General features: G+C 50.8%; 2 protein-coding genes across 5 annotated transcripts; both read right to left on the bottom strand.

Annotated features, from left to right (window-relative positions):
• Positions 1-42: 42 nt before the first annotated feature.
• On the bottom strand, positions 43-1,301 carry LOC100547129 (transmembrane protein 17B-like). Its single transcript, XM_031556016.1, has 3 exons — positions 999-1,301; positions 778-891; positions 43-363 (listed from the first exon to the last, which is right to left on the bottom strand). Exons 1-3 carry the CDS (start codon positions 1,203-1,205, stop codon positions 100-102), a joined length of 585 nt encoding a protein of 194 aa, XP_031411876.1. The 5' UTR covers positions 1,206-1,301; the 3' UTR covers positions 43-99.
• Positions 1,302-1,645: 344 nt separating this feature from the next.
• AIFM3 (apoptosis inducing factor mitochondria associated 3) lies at positions 1,646-23,051 on the bottom strand. 4 transcript variants are annotated; one of them, XM_010720443.3, is made up of 22 exons: positions 22,925-23,051; positions 21,522-21,674; positions 17,554-17,767; positions 15,614-15,723; positions 15,037-15,146; positions 14,864-14,908; positions 14,186-14,282; positions 13,304-13,416; positions 11,820-11,906; positions 10,991-11,082; positions 9,840-9,970; positions 9,257-9,372; positions 8,912-8,983; positions 8,400-8,463; positions 7,868-7,944; positions 7,493-7,610; positions 7,168-7,266; positions 6,638-6,713; positions 6,153-6,212; positions 4,161-4,265; positions 4,036-4,056; positions 1,646-3,824 (listed from the first exon to the last, which is right to left on the bottom strand). In XM_010720443.3, exons 2-22 carry the CDS (start codon positions 21,550-21,552, stop codon positions 3,785-3,787), a joined length of 1,878 nt encoding a protein of 625 aa, XP_010718745.1. In that variant the 5' UTR covers positions 21,553-21,674; positions 22,925-23,051; the 3' UTR covers positions 1,646-3,784. The 4 variants fall into 4 exon arrangements, with proteins under 4 accessions (XP_010718745.1, XP_031411872.1, XP_031411873.1 ...); XM_031556012.1 differs by lacking the exon at positions 4,036-4,056 and having other exon boundaries at positions 1,653-3,824; positions 22,925-23,049; XM_031556013.1 differs by lacking the exon at positions 6,153-6,212 and having other exon boundaries at positions 1,655-3,824; positions 22,925-23,048.
• Between the last annotated feature and the right edge of the window lie 3,699 nt (positions 23,052-26,750).

Genomic DNA, 26,750 nt, shown 5'->3' with positions numbered 1-26,750 from the left:
GGCAGAGCTCAGGGAACCCCGTGAGCCCCAGAGCTTCCTGGCTCAGAAAAGAGTGATCAGAAGCATATTGGGGTCTGGTGCTGTTTAATGTTGTTGGGCTCAGTGGGGTGGATCGTGTCCCGCAGCATCGCCCTGGCTGCCCACCTTGAACTGCCGCAGGTAGAACTGAGCTGCCAGCTGCCTGCTCATCGCCCGCAGTGCCAAGAAGGCAGCCACCACCTCACAGATGAGGAAGGCCAGGAGAAGGCTGTGCACTGCCAGCTCCAGCGGCAGGCGGATGGTGAGGTGGTCCGTGAGCAGGAACAGCAGGAGGGGCAGCTGGATCAGGATGGAGAGAAGAAGGAAGCCAGCAAGCTCAGGCACCTGTGTGGGCAGAGGCTGGTGAGGATGTATGGGAAACATTGGTATGTGGGGGGCACCTCTGCAGGGGCTGGACCCCCTGGAGCATCCTGAGTTGGACGTCAGGGGGAAGTTCTTTACAGAGTGGTGAGGTGCTGGAACAGCTGCCCAGAGAGGCTGTGGATGCCCCGTCCATCCCTGGAGGTGTTCAAGGCCAGGTTGGATGGGGCTCTGGGCAGCCTGGTCTGGTATTAAATATGGAGGTTGGTGGCTCTGCATGTGGCAGAGGGGTTGGAGATTCACGATCCTTGAGGTCCCTTCCAACCCTGGTCATTCTGTGATTCTGTGAATTGGCACTCAAGGAGGAAAGGAGGTGATGGTTCTCTCAGACCCAGGACAAAGGGGACATCCAGCATGGAGCAGGGGGCCAGCCCTTACCTTCTCCTGCAGGTTCCCAATGTAGCCCAGGTAGAGCCGTGTTCCTTCGGCCATTGTGAGGATAAGGAAGGCAGCGAGCAGGAGGAGCTGGTAGTAGCGGGGCAGCAGGTCGTACTGTAACAGGACACAGCCTTGTCCCTGCAGCCCCATGCTGGTCTCCAGCCCTGCTCACTCTGCCCTCCCAGTGTAGCCTTCCTTCCCTGTTGGAAAGCTAAGGGTACCTTCAGCTGTAGCATCGTGCCCTCAGCCAGGCACCAGCAGGGGAAGTAGCAGACGTTGAAGTAGAGCATCACCTGGAGGGGCAGACTGGCCAGCACCTCGTGCACTGGGCAGAGAAAAGCAGGGCTGGGGAGGACCCTCAGGACCCCCATCATCCTTCCCCTGCATCCCAGCCCAGTGCAACAGCACTGATGTTGGCTGCCAGCCATCGCTGGGGGTGAGGGGACGCATGGCTGCCCACAGTGCGGACGCAGGAGTCCAACTCCCCGGGGTACCTGGATGGTAGAGGTGAGCAGTGCTGCTGTCCCATGTCTTGTTGGTGGTGAAGAAGGCACCGCTGAAGGCCGTCAGCCCCCGGCGCAGGTTGTGGGGCAGCGGGGTGCGTGCAGCCATGGCTGGCAGCAAAGCTGGGATTAGCAGGAGGGGAATTAAGGCAGCGACTGCTGAGGGTAATGCGTGGGGCCAGGAAGCCATTGGCTCTCATGTTACACAGCTGCTGGGGAAGGGCCTTTATTGCCACAGTGAGAGCTCCCAGACACTGAGCCCAAGGGTACAGAGCATCTCCAGCAGTGGGGCAGCAGCAGGTGGTGGCCATCCCCCTGTCACCACCATCCCCTCCACGCAGCACTCTGCCCCATTGCCACCCTCTCCCCACTGCATTGTATCAGCATCATTATTGCTTAAAATTCCCTGATGGATGTGGATGTGTCCCATCCCCTGAGACCCTTCCCCTCGCAGGACACCGCAGCAGAAGTGCTCCACAATCTCCACGCTGGCATCGAGGTGACGTTGCCAGAAATGAGTCCTAAAGTCCCCAGGCCCATGGAGCTTTTTACCCCCACTGGAGCAGGTGGTCCCCATCGTGGATGTGTGGGTCCCCACACAGGTGTGGGCCCCCAATGGCTCTCCTTGTGATCTTCAGCCTTCACCCCATCCCAGGAGGTGCCTCGGGCAGCAACTGCTGCCAGTGCCTGGTCTGGGTCTTGCTGCTGCTATTGAGGCCATTTCAAAGCAGTTCTTAAGGGCCAGACCCTAGTAAGGGACACGAGAAACCAAATAAAAAGGATTTTTCTACTTGCTAAAGCCAAAGCTAAGCTGTGGAGTACATCACAGGCTGCTGGGAAGAAGGAGGGAGATCCCACCAAGGACTCTTTTTTGGGGAAAAGCCCTATGCTACGTGGATATCCCAGGCAATGTTACAAGGTATGGAATAAATACAGCATGCTCTGAGTATTGGTCTGTCACTAGATTAGGACAGTGCACTAAGGAAGGCTGATGAACCAGTAGAAAAGTCCATGAGGTCCTGCTGGTCTATTTGGCCACATCTGGACAGGACATGCTTTTCCTGAAAAGCAAAACACACTGCACATCTGTCCGGGAGCACTTCAGAGGATGGTGCCTTTGGGTGAGCAGAAAGGTGGCTGCTTTGGAAAAGCTCAGCCAGGCTCTGCTGGGGAGCACACAGAACTGCTGTGCTGGGGCAGTGAGGAAAGGAGGAGCAAAGCAATAGCAGGTAAATGATCCCAATGCTGCTGGATGGCATCTGGTCACCTCAGCAGCAAGATGTGTGATGCAAAGCCACATCTGCCCATGGGGCACATGGATCCAAAGCAGCAGCTGGGCACTGTGCCCACATCCCTGCCTACTGCCACCACTGGTCACACCGCCTGGGAAAAACCTGGCAGTGAAAGCAGAAGGGATCAAGAGGAGGTGTGACAGATGTCTGCTGATGTTGCCATCTGAGCAAAGATCTAAAAGTCTGGAAATAAACGTAAGTAGGACATGGGACACCAAGGGAATCCTGCACAGGAGGTGCAGGCACCACCTGGCCAACTTGCTTGGAAGGAAGCAGAAAAGGTCTGGATCACAATAGGAGCACCGCTTTCATTCATGGGGGGGGACAGGGGGAGGGGGTGAATCAAACTGAAAATAACAATTTTCTGGTTTGGGGCTGAGAGTAACGCAGTGACAGATGGGGAACAAAGCTCCCAAAGGACAGATCTGGAAGCTGTCCATGGGGGAATCTCACACTTGGCTCTGCTGGGTGGACAAACACAGGGATTTGGACTAGCCACCTCCACTCCTGAGCAAGAACCGGGGCCCTACTGCCAGCCAGGAGCAGCAAGCATGGCCACAGAGCACTGACACTGCCAGCTGAGATGAGATATGTAGCTTTGCCACCAGGGGATAGGAAGAGTAAATGACTAAGGGCAGAGAACAGCCAGAAATACTCCTCCAGCTGTTCTTCCTGGAGTAGCATGTCAGCAGCAATGTCAATCTTTCCATAACCACTGAGGAGAAGGTGCAGATGCTGGGCTCCATGGGGAGGAAAGAGGATCTAGGAAAGAGCAATGTGCTTGAGAGCATGTACTGGCCACAGAGAACAACAAAAGGCACTCATGCTGCTCATAGGATGAAGGGATGTGCTTCGGGCTCTTGTTGTGCTGCTCAGAGAGCATGGATGTGGCATCCATCAGCACCGTGGCACCCATGTCAGCAGTCTGCAGCTCCATGCTGGTACCAACCCCGCTCCCCCAGGGTCTGTTTTCCTGACTTTCCAGTGGGAATTCCACCCACTGACCCCACACCTGGGGCCAGGAGAGCTGGCGGCGGTTTGCGTGCACAGAGTTGCTGGGAAGGTGACTGCTGGGTGAAAAAAGGCTGGGTTTGGCCAAGTCTCAAAGGAAAATGACTCGGGTGCATTATTTGCATCGTGCCGTGGAGCTCTGCAGCCATCCCCATCTCCTCGAGGCCAGTGCAGTATCAGGAGGTTGCAGCCATGTCTGTGTTAGGAGCCTTTCCCCGTTAGCCAGGACATATCTCCAGTTCTATGAAGACAAAAAACGAGCAGCACTGTGAGCTTTCCAAGCTGTGCAGCACCCCTTCCTCTGCCTGCACTTCCACCCCATGCAAAACAGTTCAAGCAGGTCTGAATTGCAATACAAGCACATGGCCATCATCAGCGTCTCCGTGCAGGAGTTGGAGATGTGGCACACCTGCAATACCCCACACAGACCCAGGACCCAAAACTGAACGTACTTGCCGTGACGGACAAACAGCCTAAAAGGAGCAGCAGGAGACAGAGAGAGAAAAGACATTCAGGGTTAGGTGACCCTCTCCAGGCTCCTCCCCAGCCCAGCTCTCGGCACAGCACGTGTACTTACTCCACGTCACGCTTTCGGATGGCCCTGCCAGCAGCCAGGACCTCGGCCACCTTGGAAACAATGGGGTCGTAGTTCATGCTGGCCACAGCCACCACCTCGTCACTCCTAGGGCCGGAGAGCAGAGAGGTCAGGGCAGCCCCAACAGGTGCATCTCCATCACCCAAAAGCAACATGCTGGAGAGAGGCAGGAGCAAAGGAAAATGGGACCTGTTCTGAGGTGTGAGCAGTGATTATGGTGTGGGACAAGGACAGAAGAGGGCTTGGAGCTGGTTGATCCCACTGTGGCCTCACAGAAGTTTGTGGATTGGCCTGGTGATGCTCACCAGGGTGCCTAGTGCCTCTGTGCCACTGCCCAGGGGTGGGACCCTGGGCACCCCGGGGCACCTTGGCCCATGGAGTAACACCAGAAGAGATGGAGCCGATGATGGAGCAGCGTGTCCAAGTCTGGCTGACCATCACCTGCCCATACCCCCAGTACTGGTGGTACAACGTGAGATCAAAAGGTGAATGGGAAATGAATGAAGCAGAAGAAAAGGTGTAAAAACACCAGAGGAGCTTTGGGTAAAGGTCACAAAGCAAAGGAAAAGGGTTCCTCTGCTCTGAGATTTGCAGAAGTCAGCCTGAGTCTTCAAAGTCTGACTCACAATTAGTAACAGAATAAATAATGTAAAGATCAGGGAAGGTGCATGAATGAGATATTAAACACTGGAGACATTGCTCAGGAAGCTGAAGTGTGAGGCACCCAACAAACCAGGATCAGTCCAGTGCCACAAGGAAACACCACCACAGCTTCCCTGTCCAGACTGGGAGACCAGAATCTGCTCCAGATTCACTGGAGCTTATTCCATGTTTTATCCATTAACACATGCACAAAATGGCAAGAGCATGCAAGGAGACAGCAAATCCTAGGCTGGATGCTGTTTTAAACTACACTTTGCACAATTGCAAGTTAAGGTTGGAAAAAAACAAGACCATCCAGTCTTACCAACCATCCACTCATCACCACCGTGCCCACTGACTCACGTCCCTCAGAAGATCACTAATATCTAATATAGCCCCCAAGAAGAGCACTCTGAATTGGAAGTATCTGCTGGAACACGATGAATTTAGGTGCTACGGGACCCTGCACTGACAGCTGATCCAGGAGGTCCTCTCCCCACTCTGAGATGCTGTTGTGTACCGACACAGGCAACCATTTCCATCAGTAAGACAAGGGGCAGGTGGTCCTTCTGTGAAATAACGTGCAGGGCAGCAGTGAAGTGGAACACCTCACATCAGCAGTGGCTTTGAAACATTTTGTTTGAGGCCAGGAGTCCCTCTTTTTCGAGAGGTCTTTTGAGGCCATAAGGGCATGCTCTCTGCAGTGGGAATGGGGGGCAATCAGAAGTCTTGGCCTAAAGACAGTAAATTGCTGGGGATGAGCACCATCTGCACATGGCCTTCCTTTCTTCTGTAGGGTTCAGTACAATGGAAATGGGGTGCCACGAGGAAGGCAAACACAGCTCCTCACTGGGTCTCCCAAGAGCTCCGGGGAGTTACAGATTGGGATAACGTTGGTCTGTTCTGGCAAAGGTGCTGTGGTGTCTCACAGGACAACTGTGGAGCACCCTGTCCTTTGCATACAGCCCCAGGCTGAGCCCTCACAGCTCATCCTCAGCACTGAATGGAGATAAACAGTTTTGTTCGTCAAACTCTGGAAAAGAAAAAGAGTTCTACTGTGAAAGCTGATGCTCAGGGCAGGCTCCAGCAACGGGCACCACCAGCGTTTCATGCAAGAACCGGCACACACCAGAAGAAAGTCTAAGCCAACAGGTAGACATGGGAGACAGGAGACGGCCACTTGGGGACAGCATCCTCATCCAAAAGCGTTAGCACCAGTAGCAGGACTATCACCAAATGACGAGGAAAGGAGGAAAGAAACGCTCCCAGTCACCTCTGGCAGAGGCAGAGATGGGGCTGTGGCTGAGAGAAGCCCGCTGGACCCCTCAGTACCTCCAGCTCTCGGCGCACGGTGCCGTCCTGCCACACCAAAGCCATCTCCTGGGGCCCCTCCTGGGTGGCAGAAGAAGGCAGCGCTCAGCGCCCGCCCCGCAGACCCAGCGTGAGGCCCTGCACCATGCAGGGGATTATTCACCTTGCTCTTGAAAGAGCTCCACAGATGTTTTATTAAAGTGCTCTGGCATTTCCTTTCTAATTAGGCTTGGGATAAATAGTTGCATCTGTTGTGCACTAGGATGGAAAGGAAGGGTGGGAAGAAGCTTCCAAGAAGACTGTATGCTGGAGAGAAATACTCAGCACGTTGCTTCTCTAGTGCCTGGCATTAATGCATTTGTACTTGCAATTTATTATTGCCCCGCAACCTCACTGTCCAGATTGGAGCAGAACTGACTGGAAGAAGCTCTAGCAAAAATAATTTCCAGCCTAGCAGAACAAGCTGAGACAAATGGACATGGAGAGGAGGAAGGAGAAACACTTACTTGGTATAAAATGCAACAAACTTCAGTTCATCCAAGTCCCCTTGAATGACAACATCATCAAATCCTTCCCCATGGCCTGAAAGATGAAATTATTATGAGTGGGAGAAGCACTGTTGCTAAGAAAACACTGTTCCACAGCAAATGTCTTGCTCTGCTCGTCATTTACTTAGTTTGACCATGAAATTAAAGATTGGTTTTCACTTCTTTCCTCTGAATACAGCTCTGGCCCTAGCAAAAAGTGTTTTAACCCAGAGCTACAGTAGAGGCAGCCATCCCACAGTCACTGAGAGATGGGCATTGGAAGGCAGCAGGATGAAGAATCATCCATGCTTGCTCAAATACACGCATGTTCAGGGAGACTTTTCATGTCCACAAGGCCCTTCATGCCTTGCTAAACAAGAGGTGTCCCTGCACATCACCCTGGGCCAGCTGAGGGGGCTGGAAGTGGCCCTGCAAGGTGGTCATGACTTCTGTGTCCCAAAACAGTTCCACCAGCACAGACTCCACATCAGTCCCAGGGAATCCCTCACCTGCATATCGAATGCTTTTCCCAAACATTGCAGTCCACAAATATGGGACTGTGCTGATCTCAGTGCCGTGGGCCAGCATATTCAGTGCTGCAATACGGCCTGGAAGACAAGAAACAGCAGAGTAAGTGAAGAAGCTCTGAGCCTGAGCAAGCATGGGGACAGGAGAAAATATATTTTTCCCAGAGTTTCCTACAAGTGCTCTGTTTCCCTGCGTTCAGCTGTCTCATTCTCTTCCTAAAGGGTTGGAAATTTCCTGTGGATATGGAGAAGGTTCTTTCCTGCAAGCAGTTTGTTGTGCAAAGCGAAGGCACTCAGATGCACCTACCATGCATATGGGCCATCTGCCAGTGGGGGACATTCACTTTCTTATTGTTCCTCAAGGCCAGTGGGAATGTGACAGCATCACCAGCTGCAAACACTCCAGGGATGTTGGTCTGCATCATCTGATGGGAGGAAGCAGAAGGACACCTTGGTGGGATTTTCACCCTACCTTGGCAGCTGGCAGGGAATTGTTTAAGGTCCCCAGGGGTGGGAGGTGTGCAGATGTGAACACCCCAGCACCAAGATGGCTGGGCTTTGTAAACCTCACACATGGCAGTATCCATAATCTCAGCATCTGGGGACAGACTGTCCCCATGCTGGCGGCTCAGAGCCCAAGGCAAGTCTAGCTTGGAGGAGCTGGCTTCACCACCATGCTCACCTTGTTGACCACGATGAAGCCTTTGGAGTCAATGTTGATGCCACTCTGCTTGAGAAATCCTGTCGCTGGCACTGCACCTGTGGGAGAAAGCAAAGGGCCTTTTTTCCTCTAGACTCCACAAATTGCTCTGTTGTGGAGCAGTCAATAAAGCAACACCCCTGGAGAAATACGAATCCTGCAATTGGTCCCATTTGCAAAGTGTAGAAAAGTTACAATTAGATAAGGACCTTTCTCTCCACGAGTGTAAAGGAGAAAAATACCCTCTCCTTATGGTCCTCCAGTTCCATTTCCACCACTAGAAGAGCAAACCACCACTGGCTTGATGGGCCTGGCAGTCCTCAGTGTGCTCTAGGGTAGCCAAGAAGCTTCCCAGGGTACCTTAAAGACCGCCCAGGGCCACCTAGTGTTTTCTAGAGTACCCTACAATATTACCAGAGCTCCTCACCTTGCTCTAGCATGCTCCAGAGGGTTCCCAGTGTGGCCCAGTATACTCCCAAGACCTCATAGTGTACTCACAGCAATGGCCCCTTACCTATACCAACGACACAAACGTCTGCACGCAGGACCTTCCCACTCTTCAGCACCACCTCCTTCAGCTTTACAGGAGAGAGGGGGAAAGAGCAGTTATTTCAGAGTCAACAAAGTAAAACCCTATAGCAACAGCAAGCCAAGCTAGTAGCTCACTTCATTTCTGACATGCAAATTGAGTATAATCCCTCATAATGGCAACAGGATGAGTTTTGGGGTCCTCTGAGGGTGTCCTGCAGGTGCTTTCTAGGGACAGGGTTAAAGCTTGAACCAGGAAGTGTCTCAGCAGGGTTACCATTGATGGTCCCTCTACCCCTCCAGGATCTCAGAGCAATGTTACCACCCCAAACACCATGGCTGGAGCATGCTTCCTCCTGTGGGCTAAACCCAGAAGTAGAAATTTCAGGGGCCAGGAAAGAGAGTGCACAAACCCAGCCCTGAAGAAGACAGCAGACCCATGGGGTGATACGTGGGGCTGTGGCCACGTCTTGTCTCTCACCCACTGCCACACCATACCTTGCCCTCCTGCTCCCGGAGCTCCGACACCTCGGTCTGCATGTAGAACTTCACCCTGTGGCTCTCAAACATCTGTGGGAAGAGTGGGTGCACCTCAGCCCCCACTGCCCCATCCCACTGACCCCATGGGGTCCCATGCCTGCAATGCAGGCCTGCACTGCATCCTCACCCATGCACACCCCAGAGAGGCTCCCACCCCAGTCTTTAGAGGGCTTGCACCATGGAGCACCTTCATGGCTCCATCAATAAATCCACTCGTAAAACAACTGCACCCACAAGTTACTGAAACCAGTAGAACCCACTCATTTCATCAAAACCAAAATCCGGACAGGAAAGCAAAGTCACCTTCATGACAGCACGACCAACTCTCTCCCCAAAGAACTTCTTGAATGGGACCTCCTCCAGCTCCACCACAGACACTGAGTGGGCCCTCTCTGTCAGGTAGGCAGCCACCTCCATCCCTGGGGAACACAAGCACATCCCAGTGGTCCAGTGCTGTCCCCACACCCAGCCTCGGGTCACACCACTTTGATAGAACCATTGAGCTTCCTATGGGATTTATCATTCACATTAATTTATTCTTAGAGGTGGAAGCCATGGGAGGGCTTTAGGAATCAAAAGAAGGAATAGGCCCTAACGAAGTCCCAACGTGCCACAGTAACCATTTGGTAATGGACCTCAGATGAAGGAAGAAAGAAACATTCCACGTGGCTGAGAATGTTTTAGAAGTAAGGAGCTACTGGGTAAAAACAGCCCTTGTGACCTCAGTATTTTGTCTTCTTTTTTTGTTGACCAATTTTGGAGCTGGTGATTGCATGGAAAGCTTCTGCAATACATTTTCTTTCTATGGGAGTTTTTGGAAACTTCTCTTTGATGATCTGCAGTTGGCAATTGGTCTCTCAAACCCCATTCAAAAACAAGAGCTCACCAAGGAAGGAAGCTCCCACTATAACCACGTTCTTGCTGGTGGCCAACTTCACCACGCGATTCGCATCTTCTGGCGTCCGGATGTTGAAAACGTTTTCCACTTCCTTGCCCTTACAGCTGAGAGCTTTGGGCCTGAAAACACACAAATGGAGGGCTGGGTTGGGATCCTACAGACACCTTGACCTAGCTGTCAGCAGCCCACCAGGACAAGCCAACCAGACGCAGCCAAAACACCGCATTTTGCCACATTTCTCTACAAAATCATCCAGGCTGGAGAGAAAATAGGCAAAACCCGAACTCTGGAGGACAATGGCAAGAGCCCTCAGCCCCAGCAACAGCCCTCATGCAGCTGTTTGGTGAGACAACCCTACAGGGCTATGATAAACTCTGCATAGGGAAGTGGAGCATGATGTAGGATGGTTCCTGCTTTGCAATTCTAAGTTTAACTGCTGTCATGCAGTAAAATTTTTCAGAAGCCCAGTGGGACACAGCCAACTCTGTCCTTCAGCAGAAGCTTTGGAGCCAGATTTTAAAGGTTTTATAAGCCTGTGCAGATGCGGCTTCAGTAGCAGTTTAATCCTGTCATCCCCATGCATTTATTGGGGCATATGTATTTTTAAATATCCGGCCCTTGCATATGCGACTCCCATCTGGAAATGGGACTGAAGATCCTAAATAATTCAAATACATTAAAAACACTCACTCAGTGTACTCAGAGCTTGTACATGAGGATTTTGAAATTACTTCCGAAAACTTATGCACCTCCATAGCTGGTGGGTACATTTGGCTGCAGTGCTGCATTGCCCAGTGTCAGCCTACCAACTGATGTGGCAGCAGCACTTGTTTGCAAGGAAGCCAGGCACATGACCCGAAAGATCTTAAGGTCAGCCAGAAATGAAAGGTGGAAATTCCAGTGGATATATTATTTGATCCTCAGCTTTGGTTGAGCAGATACACCCAACAAAGCTAGCGAGAGGGAGATACAGACCTACCCAATATGTGTTTGTTGCCTTCTCTGCAAACATTTTTGCAAACAAATTTGGTTTCTGAACTGAAGTGCCACGTTTGATCCCTTATCCTCAAGCACAAGCTCCTCAGGTTCTCAGATATAATAGTTTCTCTTGATCTTTGAAACGTTTCTCTATGGCTTACGTGTTTCCAGTCGCTATCAGCAGTTTGTTATACTCCATCTTAAATCCATCCTTGAACACAGCCGTCTTGTTCTTGATATCCACAGCCGCAGCCTGAAATCATTTCTAAATCATGTTAAGGGATGAAATCTTAGATACCCACTGAGATGCCACATGCTGAGCCAGAGCCTGTCCATCCATGTCTTAGGGACATGGTTATTGAGTAATATTGATGGTAGCACACTCCAGGCTTAGGATTACTTCTCTGTGAACCTCTCTGAAAAGCCAACATCTGCACTGTGAATGACAGATCCTCGAGAGAATGGTGATGCTCTGCCTGGCCTGGACAGTCTAACAAACTACCATCTGGCCTCTTTCTCTGCAGAACTCTGCAGAGAACTTCTGCTGCCTCTGTTCTACCCATAACATAGGTTTTAATTTTTAATTCTTGAGTAGTTCTCTTGTTTTAAAGGTTTGATTCCTATTGGCAGCTCAGCCAACCCAGACCTTATATCAATTCTAGTTGACTTTTACAAATCCTTGAAGATCTCCCAGTATAAATAAAATAACAGGAGAAAATATTTAATTTATCTGGGTGCTTGCAGGCAGACTGTCCTGATCAGAGGCCATTTGGTCACCCCAAATCCCTGCAAGGATGCTCAGCAACTGGTAGGTAAGAAATGACAATCAGCGTGGAGTTCACCCAGGGAAGAACTGCATTCATTCTGGTTCTGAACAACCACAGACTGAGATATGAGGCACAGAACAGCCCACGGAATGAGGGAGACTCAGCAGTTCTGTATCAGGAGTCAGCAGGTGAGACCACAACGTATGAGTGGGACTCTCCTTACCTGCATTTCTGTCAGGACTTCGATGTCGTACGTGCGGAAGAACTCCTTGGGGCGCAGGGCAATCTGCTCTGGGTGGGAATCCATTGACTACCAAAAAAAAAAAGACCACATTTTTCTGTCAACAGCTGTGAGTCGAAAAAGCAAGCAGAGCAACGCCTGCTCCCAGCACAAGGTCACTCCCAACTCAAACCATTCCGTGACTCTGTGACTCTATGATCTGAAATCAGCCCTTGTGGCATTTGTTAAGAGATTTCCTCCGTGAACCAAGCGCTTCACCACCTGCACCCTTAGCACCAGCTGCATGCCAGGGATGGACGTGCAAAGTCCTTCATCTCTACCTGGTTGGGATCAGGGAGCACTCCCTTCCCATGACTTCAGGTAACTGTGTACTCAGAAGAAATCTGTGTCTTCAGTCTTGAGGCAGGTGCAGGGTCATATGGGTTTTATTGCAAATTCTTTAAACATTTGGTGTTTACTAAGAGAGGAACTTCTGACCCCACAGCTCAGGAGCACAGGTTCCCATGCAGGTGTGTGAGCAGGGCAGCGTGGAGCAGTGCAGAGGCCCTGAGGGCTTTGCTGCTCTCCAGTGCTGGACACCAAGGAGCTGGTCATGGTCCAAAGGGCACAGAGGGGAGCAGTCTGAGGAAGCTTAGAATGGACTGATGACAGACATTCAGCAAGAGGAAGGGCAGTGATGCGGTTTCAGGAGGCAAGAAGCCTGTGGCATACAGCTTTACATGCTACTCCTCTAATGGATCTTTCCAGTGCCCTTAAAAAGCCACATGTTTCTTTGCATTCCTTTGAAAAAGGCTTTGTCTGGGGGCTGCAAGCTGAGTTAGAAGCTCTGATTGCTGAGTACCAGCTCCCTTAGATAAGTATCCCTGACATAAAAGGGAATACACACACTGCCTGTTCTTTTTTGAATTCCAGCTTCAAGACTTTGCTGTTAAATCTGAGTTGGTGCCTGGTATCAAGCAAAGCCTTGGTCAGAAATAAAAATGTGATCAGATCATCAGCCTTGCCTCTACAAATTGGCATTCAAAACGGAATGTATGCCAGAAAAAAGTGAACTTTGCATGGAGATCAAGTCATCAAGTTGCAATGACAAGCAATACTCATAACAATTATAGCAAGGAGCATTACTTGTCTATACCAATCACTTTTATATAACAGTTACAACAAGGATAAGAAACACGTAAACAAATAAAAATCCCAGTAGATTATACCATTTGTTTACAAGTCCCATTTCATTCCTCTAAAGATTTTGATTGAGGAGCACTGTAGGAGGATCCATACAGGAACGAGCAGGCCAAGATAGCTGCTGGGAGACCCTGGTTCCCGTGCTGGTGATCCCTCGCACAGAGTTTGTACAACTCCCCTTTTGTGTTCCATCTTTCAGGATGAATTAAGAAGAAATATAACTGTGCAATGAGTAGAAATATCAAAGTGCAATTTCTCAAACTCGTACTCAAGGTGGTACAAACCTTGCTGAGCTTTGGTCTGTCGTAGGGCAAGTGTCTGTCCATCGTGCACATAACAATCCTGTCTGAGAAACCCTCCTGGCGCAACGTCTCTGCACACACTAACCCTGCTGCACCTAAGAAAGAAGGAAGACCCACGCCAGCCATGCATACTTTGTATCTGATGGCCTGAATCCTTTGCCCCTACAAACTCAGGTTTTGGTAGAAAGAACTCATTCAAACCTACATGGATTTCCACAAGGTCAGTGGGGTATATTTCCAAGCCCAGCAGTGCAGTGCAGCAGTGGGCAGCCTTCAGCAACCCGATGCAATGGACTGTGGTATTCTCTTCCCGCTCAGCTACCTTTGAGATCACCTTTCCTGTTTACCAGAACAGACCTTGGCCTTTAGAAAGAGCTGTCAGCTTAGCTGGTCAAGGCTGAGAAAGTTCTTTCAGCAACAACGACCATAACTTCTTGAGCAGCTTGGCTCAGGATTTGGATGACCATTTACCCACAGCCATCCCATGCTCCCCAGAGACCCCAGCTGCCCTTGGCCAGTGGGAGTCACACTCCAGCTTTTATCAACAAATAGTATGGGCACAAGGAATGGAAAATGTGCTTGGGATTGCAGCTCCCCTTTGACTTTCAAGTTCCTGGACTTCTAGAACTTGCTAACTGCATTTTGGTTTAGTATCCGGCTGCAAGCTGTATGCCTTACCTACAACGCATCATGTCAGCACAACTACGTGGAGTACCTCCAGACTCCCTTCTCTCAGACACCTCTCTTCGGTTTGGAGTTCCACATATGAAATATATTACTTAAACCAGTCTGGACATCCTGCTGTTCTGACACCCACGCTGGGAAGGGACACACACTGCTGCCCCAGAGCGTGCCACTCGATACCTGCACCGATGATCAGCACATTGGTACTGCTCAGGTTGTAGTTGCTCAAGGAGATGCACTTTGCCATCATCTTTGTCCTCCTCTGTGTCTGAAGAGCCTATGCCACCAACAAGAAGAAGAACAGTCATTAGCCAGGCAGGAACTGGGGACCAATGAGGGAACACCCACATCCTTGCACCCAGTGAGGACTCCAAACCCATGCTCAATCAAATACCTTCCCATTACCCTATGCACTGCACCTTTCCCAGGTACAAAAGAAAAAAATATCTATTTCTGTTGGCAAATTCATGAAGAGACAAAGCACTGGGGAAAAAAAAGACAGGAAAAGCAGCACAAGAGGATCAGTGTGCGATTTTGCAGTCAGCAGGGGAAATGGAATGCAAAAGTTCTATCAGGATCTTCAGCCTGCACCTGAGCTCATAATGCCTTTAATATTCAAGGAAGCTGATGGACTATGTGGCCTGCATTGCCACACACTGTTCTGATGCAGCTGATGAGGCCAAATGGCTGAGAGGAGAGGACTGCTGCTTGAGACTTTGGATTTCCCCATTCTGGATGCTCACATATCCATCTGCTCAGATACTTCTTCCCCTGCCAGAGAGCCCAGGGAGCAGCATTCCCCCATAAGCACACAGAGCCAGCCTCTGGCTTTGCTTCTGGGGCAGCTCTGGCTCTCACCTGCTTGCTTGCTCGGATGTACACCTTCTCCTTCTCGATCTTCACCTGAGGGGACAAAGAGCAGCAGTTTGCAAGACAGGGAAGAGATGTGAGGAGGGCCCACAGGCCCATTCCACCATACGTTGGGCCCTCGCTTTCCACACAGGCCATGCTGATAGAAACAAAGATCTCACCTGGAACCTGGGCAGGCTGTCCAAGCCAGGAAAGTCCTCGATGTCACCAGTGCCAATGTTGAAGCAAGCCCCGTGCCAGGGACAGCGGACCCTTCCTTTGGACAAAACCCCTGCACAAAGGACAGCAGAACAGTGGTGGCACATCCTTGCCTGCAGGAGTGGGCTGCAGTCTCCTGGGTTCTGCACTCAGGTCTATAAACCCAGCACCAGCCTGAGCAAACTGTGCCTCAGGCAGAGCATCCCTTAGAGTAAGCCTACTTGAGAACAGACCTGATGCAACATGGAGTCTACAAGCTATTAGGAAATCACATGTCCAGAGCAACAGGGTTATTCCTTGTGTTTGCTCAGCCACTGCTGCCTTGGACTTCGGCTTTCCCTGCCCAAAGGAGCTGGTTTGTGGCAAAGTGAACTGCTGTCACCCCACTGACACCACAGACATGTCCTTTTGCGGCTTGAAGGAATTATATCAGCCCAAAGATGGGATGAAACAGCAAGAGGCACAGCATCCCCGTGGCTGACTGCTTTGCAAACACTTTGCTTTCCATTTTGACTCACACAGCAAGGGGCACAGACTGACCTTTAACCAGCGGAGCCCCATAGTGGGGGCACTTGTGTCCCATGGCATAGAACTCTCCAGCCTCCTTGATCAGCAGTGCCTTCCCACAGCCCAGGTCCACCTCACGCATCCTGGGGAGAGGAGCACAAAGAGATGATGGTAGAATTAGTGCCATTCCCTCACCTTGTGCTGCAGCCCAGTCGCACCCTGCCAGCTCCCCCTTCCTCCAGCCTACCTGCCACCAGCTCTGGGTGGCTCACAGGTGTTGTCAGCCCTGCCCTAGGCAAAAGCACACCTGTGCTGATCATGCACCCTGCCTGCAAAACCAAAAAAGCTACTGCAGTGCCCTCATCTACCAGATACGTGGTTAATGATGTTATCACTGCTGGAAAGCAGCATTTCAGAACATCATCTAGGTTGGAAAAGACCTTCAAAATCATCAAGTCCAGTCATCAACCTGATCTAATGAATCCCAGCACCAAACCGCGTCCCTTAGTGCCACATCCACTTTAAATACCTCCAGGGACAGGGACTCTACTGTCTCTCTGGGCAGCCCAGTCCACTGCCAGACCATCCTCTCCACGAAGAAATTCTTTCTGATACCCAATCAGAACCTCCTCTTGGTCATTTCTTGGTGTCCCATCACTTGTCACTTAAGACAGGAGACTGACCCCCTCCTGGTTTCAACCTCCATTCAGGTACTTGGAGAGAGATGCAGAGATCTCCCACTTGCCATCCCTGAGACCCCCCATGAAATCCAGAGCGAAGTGCAGATGTGGGGGGAAGCAGAGGGGCAGGGAGTTCATTCTGCTTGCCCTGGGAGCCATCTGCCCCACCAGCTGGCAGCCCCCCTCCCGAGCAGGACACTTGGCACTGGGATGTCCTTCAGTCAGCACAACTTGCATAGAGCAGTACGAGTCCTGCTGCATTCCTCAGCACTTCAGATAAAACCTGTGCTTCTCGTTAAATGACAACCATAACTCCGTAGGGAGATAAGATAAGTGAGAGAGTTTACAATTTACCCAAGGAACTGTGTGATCTGAAAGAGGCAAAAACAAGAGCTGGCATCTCAAAGGCAATGCATAGGAAGCTGCAAAGTCCCCAGCATGTGCTCAGTCCCAAAGACTCAGAGTGTGACCAGTGCCGCATGGCTGTGCTGACCCCATGGTGAGCACTCTGTTCTCTTGCCCTTTAAATCAGCATCCTTGAGTATCCCTCTGAGTTCCAGAGGAATAAGGGCCTCCTCTGGCCTCATCCATTGCTTATGAGCCATGGGACCTTCTCACACACTTCCACTTTGAGCTAGACACTATTAGAAAAAAAGCCATTCTCAATTTAAAATGTCCACCAAGGGGAAGGCTGCTGCAATGCTTGGTTTCAATAGTTAAATGTACTCACAGCTGAAGTGCAAGCTCGGATTCCTGACTGATCCAGTTTCCATCTCTTGCTTTAGCAGTTGCCTGTTTGACCAAAGAGCTTTCTGCTACAGCCAGGTAAGTAAGGGACTAGATGGTCTTAGAGATCTCTCCCAACCTTTATGATTCTTGCACTCCTCAGCAACTTTCTGCTCTGTTGTACTGCACATTTCCAGGCAATGTATTTATCTAAGCCCTAGTTTTCCAACATCCTTCTTGCACCGGGGCACCAAAGCAGAGCACACTCTTTTAGGAATGCCCCATATACGTGGCCAGCAGAAGTTGTCTCCATGAGCACCCAGCATCTCCCTGCTGCAAAAACCCCAGCAGCCATCAGGCTACATCTGCACTGTACAGAGATTGGAATGGTGCACTGACCCTCAGGATCACATCACTGGGGTAAAGTGATGTCACTCACCTGTGATGGTATTTATTAAGTCAAATTATCATCTCAAGAAACTGAGGAACCAGGTAGAGGCTTGGTTTTGGCTCTAAGCTCTCTTTTGTTTTTTTTTTTAATTACCTATGAAGATTTTAGGCACTTACTGTCCATTCTCCAGGTCCTTCACGTGGCACACAGATGCTTCCACTACATCCTTTGGGTTGTGGTAGGGATTGCTGGCAATGGGATGCTCCTCGAGATGGTAATGCCGGGCAGTCCCATTGACTTTGTAAACCAATGGGCTGGCTTTCCCGTTGGGTGACATCTCCTCCTTGCTCCTCTCCTTCTCAGGTATCACAACCTCAATTTTCACTTCAACTGCAGGAGCAAATAGAAATCTTCATTAAAACAAAGCCTGAAGTTTTGCTGCCATTCCGCCTCTCCCTCCTCCCTCCCTTGGATATCAAAAGGGGCTGGCAGATGTCAACAGAATTGACGTTTTTTGTTGTCTTGCATGTGAAGATAAAACATCTGACATCAAACTTGGCTTGATTACCCAATTCCATTATTCCTCTGCTCTTTCTCAGCTGTGCACCTTTGCATGCATAAAGTAAATACTCTTGCAAGTAGGCATCAGTCACTGGTGCAAAGCAATCCCTCTGTCACTCTGCCTGTCCTGTTTAACGGAAAATAGCTTCAGGCAGTTAAGTGTGAGCATGCCAAGGCCTCTAGGGCTCAAAGAGACTTCAAAAAAATCCTTTGTTTGTTGGTAGATAACATTAACTGAAAGAGAAAGCCAACACTGCATGGTGTATAAAACTCCTTCATTAGATGGCATTAATAAGGAACCAGTACTAAAAATGCTCAACACTATTTCTGCATGAGGTTTTCAGCATGGAGCGAATCTTCAGTGAAAGCAAGAATTGTCTGATTTATTTAAGTTTAAATTATTTAATAGGTTTGACAATAAAAGCCCCCTTAGCCATAAATGCTAGTGTAAAGTCAAGTGATGGCTTCCTAGAAGAGAACAGAAAGCTTCTCTCCATAATGAGAATCCCTCATCCCCATGCTGTGGTGTGGAGAGGTCCAGGAGAACTGTGCGAGACCTGAAGAATGCTAAAGGTCCTCAGGAGACAAGAAACACAAATTGCAAAGATTCTCCTGGGAACATTGGATGCAAGGGCCAGGGCGAGCTAATGAGAGAAGATGGGAAACATCTGTGATGGAACTGGGAGCCAGGAAAGGAGAGACTGGGCCTTGGTGGTGGGAACTGGGATAGGAAGTCCAGAGAGCCAGATCTTGTCTCAGACCTCTCAGAGTCCCTCTCAGACTTCCCAGATCCCACAACAGGCCTCCTAGTTCCCTTCCCAGACCCCTCAGATTCCATCTCAGACCTCCCAGATCCCATGGTAGACCTCCCAGACCTCAACCCAGGCCACTCAGATCCCACCACAGGTCTCCCAAACCCCATCCCAGACCTCCCAGATCACATCCAAGCTGGTGCAAGAAGTTGTAAGACCTGTACTGAATGAGGAATCTACTGCACCATGAGAAAGGACAACCTCAGGGCAATGAGACTGCTCCTGGGAGTAGCAGCACAGGGCTTCTGTGTGAGGATCATCAGCTTACTTAAATGCAAGTGTCCACAATCATTAATGGCCATTCATGGTACCAGCCATTTGGCCTTTCCTTGGACACAACTCATTAGAGCCTCTGAGCATCACTGACCCCATGGAGCAGGGAGATGGTCACAGCATGTGCCTGAGAAACCAGGCTCTAACATCTCAAACCAACCTTGCCAGGTGACAGCTGCGAGATTAAAAAATGCATTTCATGTCCACATTTGTCAAGCAGGCATAAAGCATCTCTTTATCTCCTAGGCTCCTCGTGAGACTAAAGTCATTAATATTTATAATAAACACCAGGGGACTTTTATAGTGAGCTGGGCATAATTGCCAGAGACCAAATAGCTGTCCCAGGTATGTGGGAGAGTATTTCACTTTCCCTATCTTGTAAATGTCACAGACAGGAAGAGCTGTACAGAAGATAAAAATTAAAACCCACAACCCAAAGAGGTTAGGGAAAGACAATCAATGAGTAGATTCAAAGAAATGAAGGAAAATTGGCATTTTGCTCAGCAGAGAAGATAGCAGAGTTGAGAGAAGTGATGGAGATCAGTGAGGTCAGGACATGCTCCAGCCCCTCTGCTGGGATCGGAGCCAGGAGCTGCTCCTTGCCCAATTCAGGACAAATCTGCTCTTCCCTTCCCACAATACTGGAAGCAGTGGGTTGTTCCAAGCAGTGTTCTGTGTGCTGTGTTCCCATACCAAGCCAAAGGAAAGACATAAGAAGTGAAATTCCGCTGAATTACTGACTCACTGTATTGTGGGATGTGGTGAATGTGGTGGACATGGTGAATGCCATGGAATATGTTGGGATGTGGTGGATACTGTGGGATGCAGTGTGATGTGAAGGGCTTCGGTAGGATGCGGTGGAACATGGTGTACATGGGGGGGATGTAGTGGGATGTTGTGGACATGGTGGGACATAGTGGAATGTGGTGGGATGCTGTGGGATATGGTAAAACATGGTGAGATGAGGTGGGATGCTGTGGGATATGGTAAAACATGGTGAGATGAGGTGGGATACGGTGGGATATGGTAAAAATGGTGAGATGTGGTGGGACATGGTAGGCACCTGGCGTGCTGCCCTCTCATTTTACTGGCCTGCAACTCAAAATCATTCTCATTAAAAATGGTGGAGTTAATAACAAAATCATGAGATAAATGTGCCTGGTTCCACCCTGCCTCTCCAGGCATTACCACCTCCCAGCAGCCAGGACAAGGGCAGTAAGGCACAGGAACAGCCTCGACATGCAGCTCCCAGACCTTCACAAGCACCAAAATAGTTATGCAGAGACTGGGAACCAGGCTTCAGAAGGGTGTCTGGGGTCACACGACTGCAGCACTGGAGATAAGAGATTACGTCACTACTTGAACACAAGCTCTGAATTAAACACTGGTATTTATATAAGTGCATGCAGTTGTTTGCTGCTGCGGGTCTCCTGCTCTGGTTTTCTGCCCATCAAAAGGTCTTTCTGGCATGGAGAAATGTGAGCCCAGCACGAAAACTAAACGTCACACAAAGCTTGTGAAACGTTTGCCAGCACCATCAGCATCTGCAAATGCATATCTGTTTATCTCGGTGCACTTGGAGGTTTTATAAGCACTGGGGTGAAGCACTGCAGTGTGTGCTAACGAGGGGAACTGCTGTCAAAACCTTCCAAAGGCTGCTAATCAGAAACAGAGCTGCAGAAGGAGTGCTCCATTACCGGGTGGCGTTCTCAGCCACTTGCCCTGCTATGCAAATACAGCTCGACACAAAAATATGCAGCTCAGGAAATGCGCCCGCAGAGCGCTTTTATTCCTGCATCAGCCCAAGATTAAACACAATTTTGCTGATGGTACGCAAAATAAAGCGGAGCTGCCAGCAGACTTTGTTGCAAGTTTATTCAATGGAGGCATTTATTCCTGGATGTGCTCTACCTTTTTAACAGGAAAGGCCGCAGAATGGTTCTTCAGTAGAGGAAAACTTACAGTGAGTGGGAGGATAGAAATGTGACCACAGTGTGCAGTGCCGTGTTCCTTGGGCACGGTGATGTCCACTGAAATAACCTCTACACACGGCAGAAACCACAAATTTTCTCTTTGTGTCTCAAAAAATCTGTGCGCCCACGCCTTGCAAATCCAGGATTGCTGGCTGGAGATGCTTGGTGGCTCACAGACACATCCCATATCACACCAACACCTCAGATCCTTCAGGCTGCCCAACAGTAGGAGCCCACCTGGCCCCAAGATGTGCTACAGGAGTTTGTGGGGAGGGATGGGAGATGTCCCAGCAGCCTCTGGACACACTGCAGTGAATCAGGGCCGGGCACATGCCAGAACCTCCACCAGAACCTCCAGTGCCCCACACGGCCCCACAACCCCGCAGGACTCCGGCTGAAGGCAGAGCACAGGAATTCAGGGGATTAGCAGTCAGTAATCCTCCCCGCAGGAGCAGAGAATTAACATTCCCCAGCGGTGCCCGTGGAGCTGCCGCTGACCTACATCCCCTCATCCCTCCATCTCACCTGGCTTGGGCTTGGAGAAGCATCCTCCCATGGCGAGCAGAGCAGCACCGCGCTGGGCACGCAGCAGGGATGGTGGGCAGAGCAGCGAGGGGACGGGCACAGCCTCGCATGGCAGCCACCTGCTGGCACCAGGCCTCAGGCGTCCTTTGGCACCTGCGTGGGGCAGAAAAATCCTTCTGAAGTTTTAAATCACCAGAGTCGCTTGGTTCATCTCCAGGCTTTAACAACTTTCTGAAGCCCTGCCTTTGGGAAGGCTAGAATTAACCGTTTCATAGAACCACAGCACGGGTGGGTTGGAAGGGCCCTTACAGCCCCCCAGCCCCAACTCTGGGCTGGCTGCCCCCACCAGACCAGGCTGACCAGAGCCCATCTGTGGCCTGTAGCAGCACTGGGGATGGGGCACACGTGAGGTTCATATGGGCCCACCTCTCAAACCTGTGCGGGTCCCTGTGGATGAGCCAGGAATGTGTTACGAAAGCTACATCCAGTCCTCAAAGAGACACTGGGTTTGTGCAGAGCTCCTCATTTGCAGAGGGAATGGAACAAGGAAGAGCCAAGTCACTGAGTGGCAAGGGTGACAGCATCCAAGGAGAGCAGCGTGCCAATACTTATGCTACAGCAAATGAAGAAAAAAAAAAAAAAACACTGAAGGAAGGAGGCACAAAGATGCAGAAGATTTGGGAAAAATACAGCAGCAAAGTCACATGCAGTATCTGCTATGCTGCTATGTGGACCTTTGCCAAAACTCACAGGAAGAAATGGAAAATGGTTTTATAGGAGAGAAAGAGAGTCTCAGCTGTTGATGTATCAGTGATATAGGACAATAATTTACTGTAAAGCAATAAAAGATTCCCAACCCTGCAGAGATGCCAATGCACAGTTGAAAGCAGGACTCTTTTCCAGCCGGTCTGGCTGGTTTCTGAGAGGGTTTGGCGGGTGCCTGCCCATGAGTATTGGCCATTTGAATGAAGTGAATGCTTTGTTTGGGCCTTCAAGGCAGCAATCTGAAGCAATCCCCTGTGTAGTTCCCCTACTGATGGTCCCCGCAGGCTCTTTGGAGGGAGAGGCTGTGCCTGGGCTGACCCTTGGGAGAGGCTGGGAGGTTGATAGATGCCTGACATCCCCATGGCTGGAATCCTACAGCTGTTCACAGCAAGCACCGTGAGCATCGTTTCAGCCCCACAAGCAACAGGCTGAACCTCCCATCTGGGAGCCCCACAGCCAAGTGCCACTGTAGAGCCACAGGATCCTAGAAGAGCTTTGGTTAAAAGGTCTCTGGATGTCAGGTCATCTCATGATCTCCCCACCTCTGAGCAATGTGAGATAACCCTACTCTAAGCTTTGAATAATGGACCTTGGTGAGGTGAGAAGTCCCACAAATACATGGAGGTCCCCATAGGTACCAGATCTCTCAGATGCCTATCAGTAGAAAAGGCTGAGATCCAATGGATGACAAAGAACACGGATATCCACTCGTGGCAGATGGAGACTGCCCCAAGCTCCCCATCCACACCTCTTCCACCAGACGTAGAGCTCCTAAGAAACGGAAAATGGAGATGTTCAGAGTGATCTCAGCACCACAGCACTCTTGCAGCACCTGCTAGTCAGATGCAGGGCCTGGCAAGGATTTTCTTTTTCTCTCAGGTCTATCACTTCTGGAGTACTTTGCCACTCTCCATGGCTCTGAGCACAGCCCCTCGCCTGGCTGAGCCATTTCGGGTCAGTGATTCCCTGCTTTGCAGGACCAGCAATCCAGCTGTGCCCTTGATCTCTCAAGCACTATTCCCCGTGGCAGTTTTGTTTATCTAGCTCTCAATCATTTGTAGCACAGATATTCACAGGGAATGTCCTAGAGCTTCAAGCTCAACAGGAGATGCTATTTTTTAACTGCCTCTGCATAAAATAAGATTGTCTTTTCATTGCATTTCTGTCCCACTGTTTGCAAACAAATCCCTATTTCCGACTCAAGAACTTCTCCCTTCAGAAGTATTACAAGTTACTGCAGATAGTTTTGGGGCTCACAGTCTTTAAAGATCTCAGCATGTTCTTCTCAGGACTTGCTTTGTGGATGCCTCTGAAGAGTGCATGGTCTGAAGAGAAGGCTCCATGCCATGCCTGGGAGAAGAACATCAATGGAGGTGTCTTCCACAACAGAGCTGTTGGAAGGTCCATGATGTCTATCAATACTGCCCTTCTTCTAACTTATCCATGTAACCACTTCTGGAAGACCAGATAAGAAGTCCAAAGTCACCCTCAGCTAAGGACTGCTCTGGCATCCCGGGCAATCATGACAGTGCTGGAAGTGTTTCACTCCAACTCTCACACAAACTCTCCAGCAAAGCCTAGATCCACATTTGCTTCTCCAAGATGATGGAGCAGATCCTCCTGGGAAACGATGCTGAGGCCCATGGAAAAGAGAGAGGTGATTGGTTACAGCCAACACATCTACACTGAGGGCTCAAGAAATGGGTCCATTTGCAAAGTCCTGCACCTGGGCTGGGGCAATCCCAAATACACATACAGGTGGAGAAGAACTCGGTGGTACTGGCTGATGAAAAGCTGAATGTGAGTCAGCAATGTGCTCTTGCAGCCCAGAAAGCCAACTGCACCCTGGGCTGCATCAAAAGAAGCATGGTCAGCAGCATGATGGAGGTGATTGTCCTCCTTGGATTGGTCTGCCCTTGTGAGACCCAACCTGGAGAACTGTGTTCAGCTCAGAGCTCCCAGCACAAGAAAAACTGGACAAGAAGGACCTGCTGGAGCGAGTCCAGGGGTGAGATTTGCCATCCCATCTCTGCAGCTGGGAATCCAGGGTGAATCTGTCCCCAGTCCCAAAACTGTCTGCTCTAAAGTGCAAACAGGACCATGTGCCTATGCTAGAGAGAGAGATTTGGGTTTGCAAGCAGGAGCTCAGGGCACCTGATGACAGCATCCACACTGGCAGGAAAGAGCTGGCTCTGGCTCTGGTCCCTGCTGTGGAAAAAAACAATCCTTGATCCCAAAGCTCTCCATATCTACTGCAGAGTTCCCTCCTTGCCAGCTCTCTGTATGTGCACAATATTGTCTTTCACACAGAGCACGGTGGGAACTGCTGAGCAGCTCCAGCAGGAGACCTGTTATGGGCACACCCTGCAAACAGAGCAGAACACAAACCCCACCATGGTGGTGACCTCCATTGCATCCCATCCCAGCCCAGCCCAGCCCAGCCCAGCCCATCCCACTGGCCATGTCCTAGGGCACAGAGCATCTGCAGCATTTCTGCTGCAAACAGGGAATGGAGGGACAACGGAGGAGGCAGGAACACATCCCTCTCATGCCACAGTCTGAGAGCAGAGCCAGTTGCTGGGCTGCCCAATGAACCCTGAGGCTCAGTGCCAAAAGCCCCCAGACCCTTCACCACCCCCAGACCTGCTGGCAGCCTCCTGCTCACTGAGTCCTGGACATCACTGGGCTCCAACCCCACCAGATTCACAGATCCAGTACATGACACCAGAAGGACTATCCCCATCAGCACTCCCCTGACAGTTACAAACCTTCTATTTCCATCCTAAATGTATCCATTTCTGCCTTCCATTGTACCGCACCACCCTCCATCCCCAGCAGACCTTTGCTCTCCATGATCCGTACCCAGGCACCATTTTCCACAAGTGAGTTCTGGTGTCCTTGCACAGGGGCTCTCCATTTCTCTTCTTTTTCAGAGGATCCACTCTCCTGTGACCCAGAGCCACACAGTGCTCACCCCACTCTGACAGATCTCCCCCCCCCAGCCTGGCGTAGCAGTGCTAACACTCCTTTGAGCTGAAAGGTCTCAGGGCTGTCCCTTGGCTCCATCTTCAGAATAACACAGGCTGTGCTGCCAAGGAAAGCAGAACTCTCCTCTGGATGCATGACTCCAACACAGCCCAGGTGTGGACAGAGCCTCAGGGGTCCCGAGGCACTCCCAGCACCCCACACTGTGCATGATGTATTGTCAGCCCAAGCCCTGACCCGGGAACAGTGCGGGGGTTGGAAAGAGCCACCAGGAGGATAACAGAGTCCCGCAGAGCAGAGCTAGGACAGCATTTTTAGAGAGGGTCAAACTTGGGCTTCTAACACAACTGGAGGGTGAAAACGGACAGATCTCCATCCTGGATGTCAGGAAGCACTTCTTTCAGGAACTATGCTACCTAGGATGCATGCACTCACATAGAGCAGCCCTACAGCACACAGCTGGGGAGGGAAATGCCCGAGTTTGTGCCAGTGGTCCAATCCCATCTCCAGGATGCTGCACCTGACACCATCACACTGCCACACGCAGCCTGGTGCACAAGCTGGGAGGGATCCCCATCCCACTGCACATCACCAGTTGCAAAGCTGCCACAAATGCGCCCCACTGGCTCCTGGAGAAGTGCAGCAGCAATGTCAGACTGCAATTAGCCACAACTGTTCTACTGGCTGCTGCTTCAGCAATTTAGAGGCTCCAGGTTAAAGGCTCATTCAGCAGTGCTCTCGTTGCCACCGCTCCAACGTGTCCTCTGCAAGCTGGACGGAAAATGTTCTGACATTAATAATTAAACGAGAGATTTGGTCCAGAACTCAAAGGTACACCCATAAATGGCAAAACGCTGAAAAGCCACCCAGGCGCAGGCTGTCGGATGCACAACTCCAAGTATTTCACAACGAAAAGAGGTTCCAGTCCTGTGTTTGAGGGAAGTCCTCCTGGCCACCATCACCATTTCACCATTCCACAAGGGACAAGCGTGATCCCTGCTGAAGCAGTGCAGGAGTTCATCACGGGAGCTTTTTCCAAGCCTAACAGCCAAGCACAACACCTCCTCATTTCTGCTTCCACGCATCGCTCTGGGAATGTGACGTTCACTTTCAGAGGGACCGCACGGCTCCCCGCTCTCCCCATTCGCTCACCCAGCAGCACATCACACCCGCGTGCACAGACCGCACCGCTCGCACCTCGCCGGCCCCACCGCTGCCGTGCGCCCGGCTGGGGTTACGCTCCCCGAATAGAAACGAACAAACTTGCAGGGCACGCTGAGCGTTCTGCTGTTCGAACGCAGAGAAACGCAGCTTTCCTCCCGCAGCACCGCGGCCCGCTTGCTCGGTGCTATCAAAGCCCGTGCGCTCACTGCGGTTCCGAACCACCCGCAAAGCCGGTACCGGGACCTGGAGACAGCGCGGTACCGGCAACCCCCGTTTTCCCAGCGGGATGCTCCTCCCGGAGCCGCAGCCCCGCAC

This window comes from Meleagris gallopavo, chromosome 17 (genome assembly GCF_000146605.3).
Source record: "Meleagris gallopavo isolate NT-WF06-2002-E0010 breed Aviagen turkey brand Nicholas breeding stock chromosome 17, Turkey_5.1, whole genome shotgun sequence".
Classification (NCBI taxonomy): Eukaryota; Metazoa; Chordata; class Aves; order Galliformes; family Phasianidae; genus Meleagris; species Meleagris gallopavo.
The sequence above is the reverse complement of the archived record's forward strand: the minus strand, read 5'-3'. Positions and strand labels throughout refer to the sequence as shown.

What these genes read in the sequence shown, in the direction of transcription:
- AIFM3 (XM_010720443.3), bottom strand. Translation starts at nt 21,552, where the DNA reads ATGGGAGGATGCTTCTCCAAGCCCAAGCCAG. An exon ending in CTTCTCCAAGCCCAAGCCAG is followed by an intron (nt 17,768 to 21,521) that starts GTGAGATGGAGG and finishes TTGCTCCTGCAG; the next exon opens with TTGAAGTGAAAATTGAGGTT. An exon ending in TGGGGCTCCGCTGGTTAAAG is followed by an intron (nt 15,147 to 15,613) that starts GTCAGTCTGTGC and finishes TCCTTTGTGCAG; the next exon opens with GGGTTTTGTCCAAAGGAAGG.
- LOC100547129 (XM_031556016.1), bottom strand. Translation starts at nt 1,205, where the DNA reads ATGGCTGGCAGCCAACATCAGTGCTGTTGCACTGGGCTGGGATGCAGG. An exon ending in GCACGATGCTACAGCTGAAG is followed by an intron (nt 892 to 998) that starts GTACCCTTAGCT and finishes GTCCTGTTACAG; the next exon opens with TACGACCTGCTGCCCCGCTA. An exon ending in TTGGGAACCTGCAGGAGAAG is followed by an intron (nt 364 to 777) that starts GTAAGGGCTGGC and finishes CTGCCCACACAG; the next exon opens with GTGCCTGAGCTTGCTGGCTT.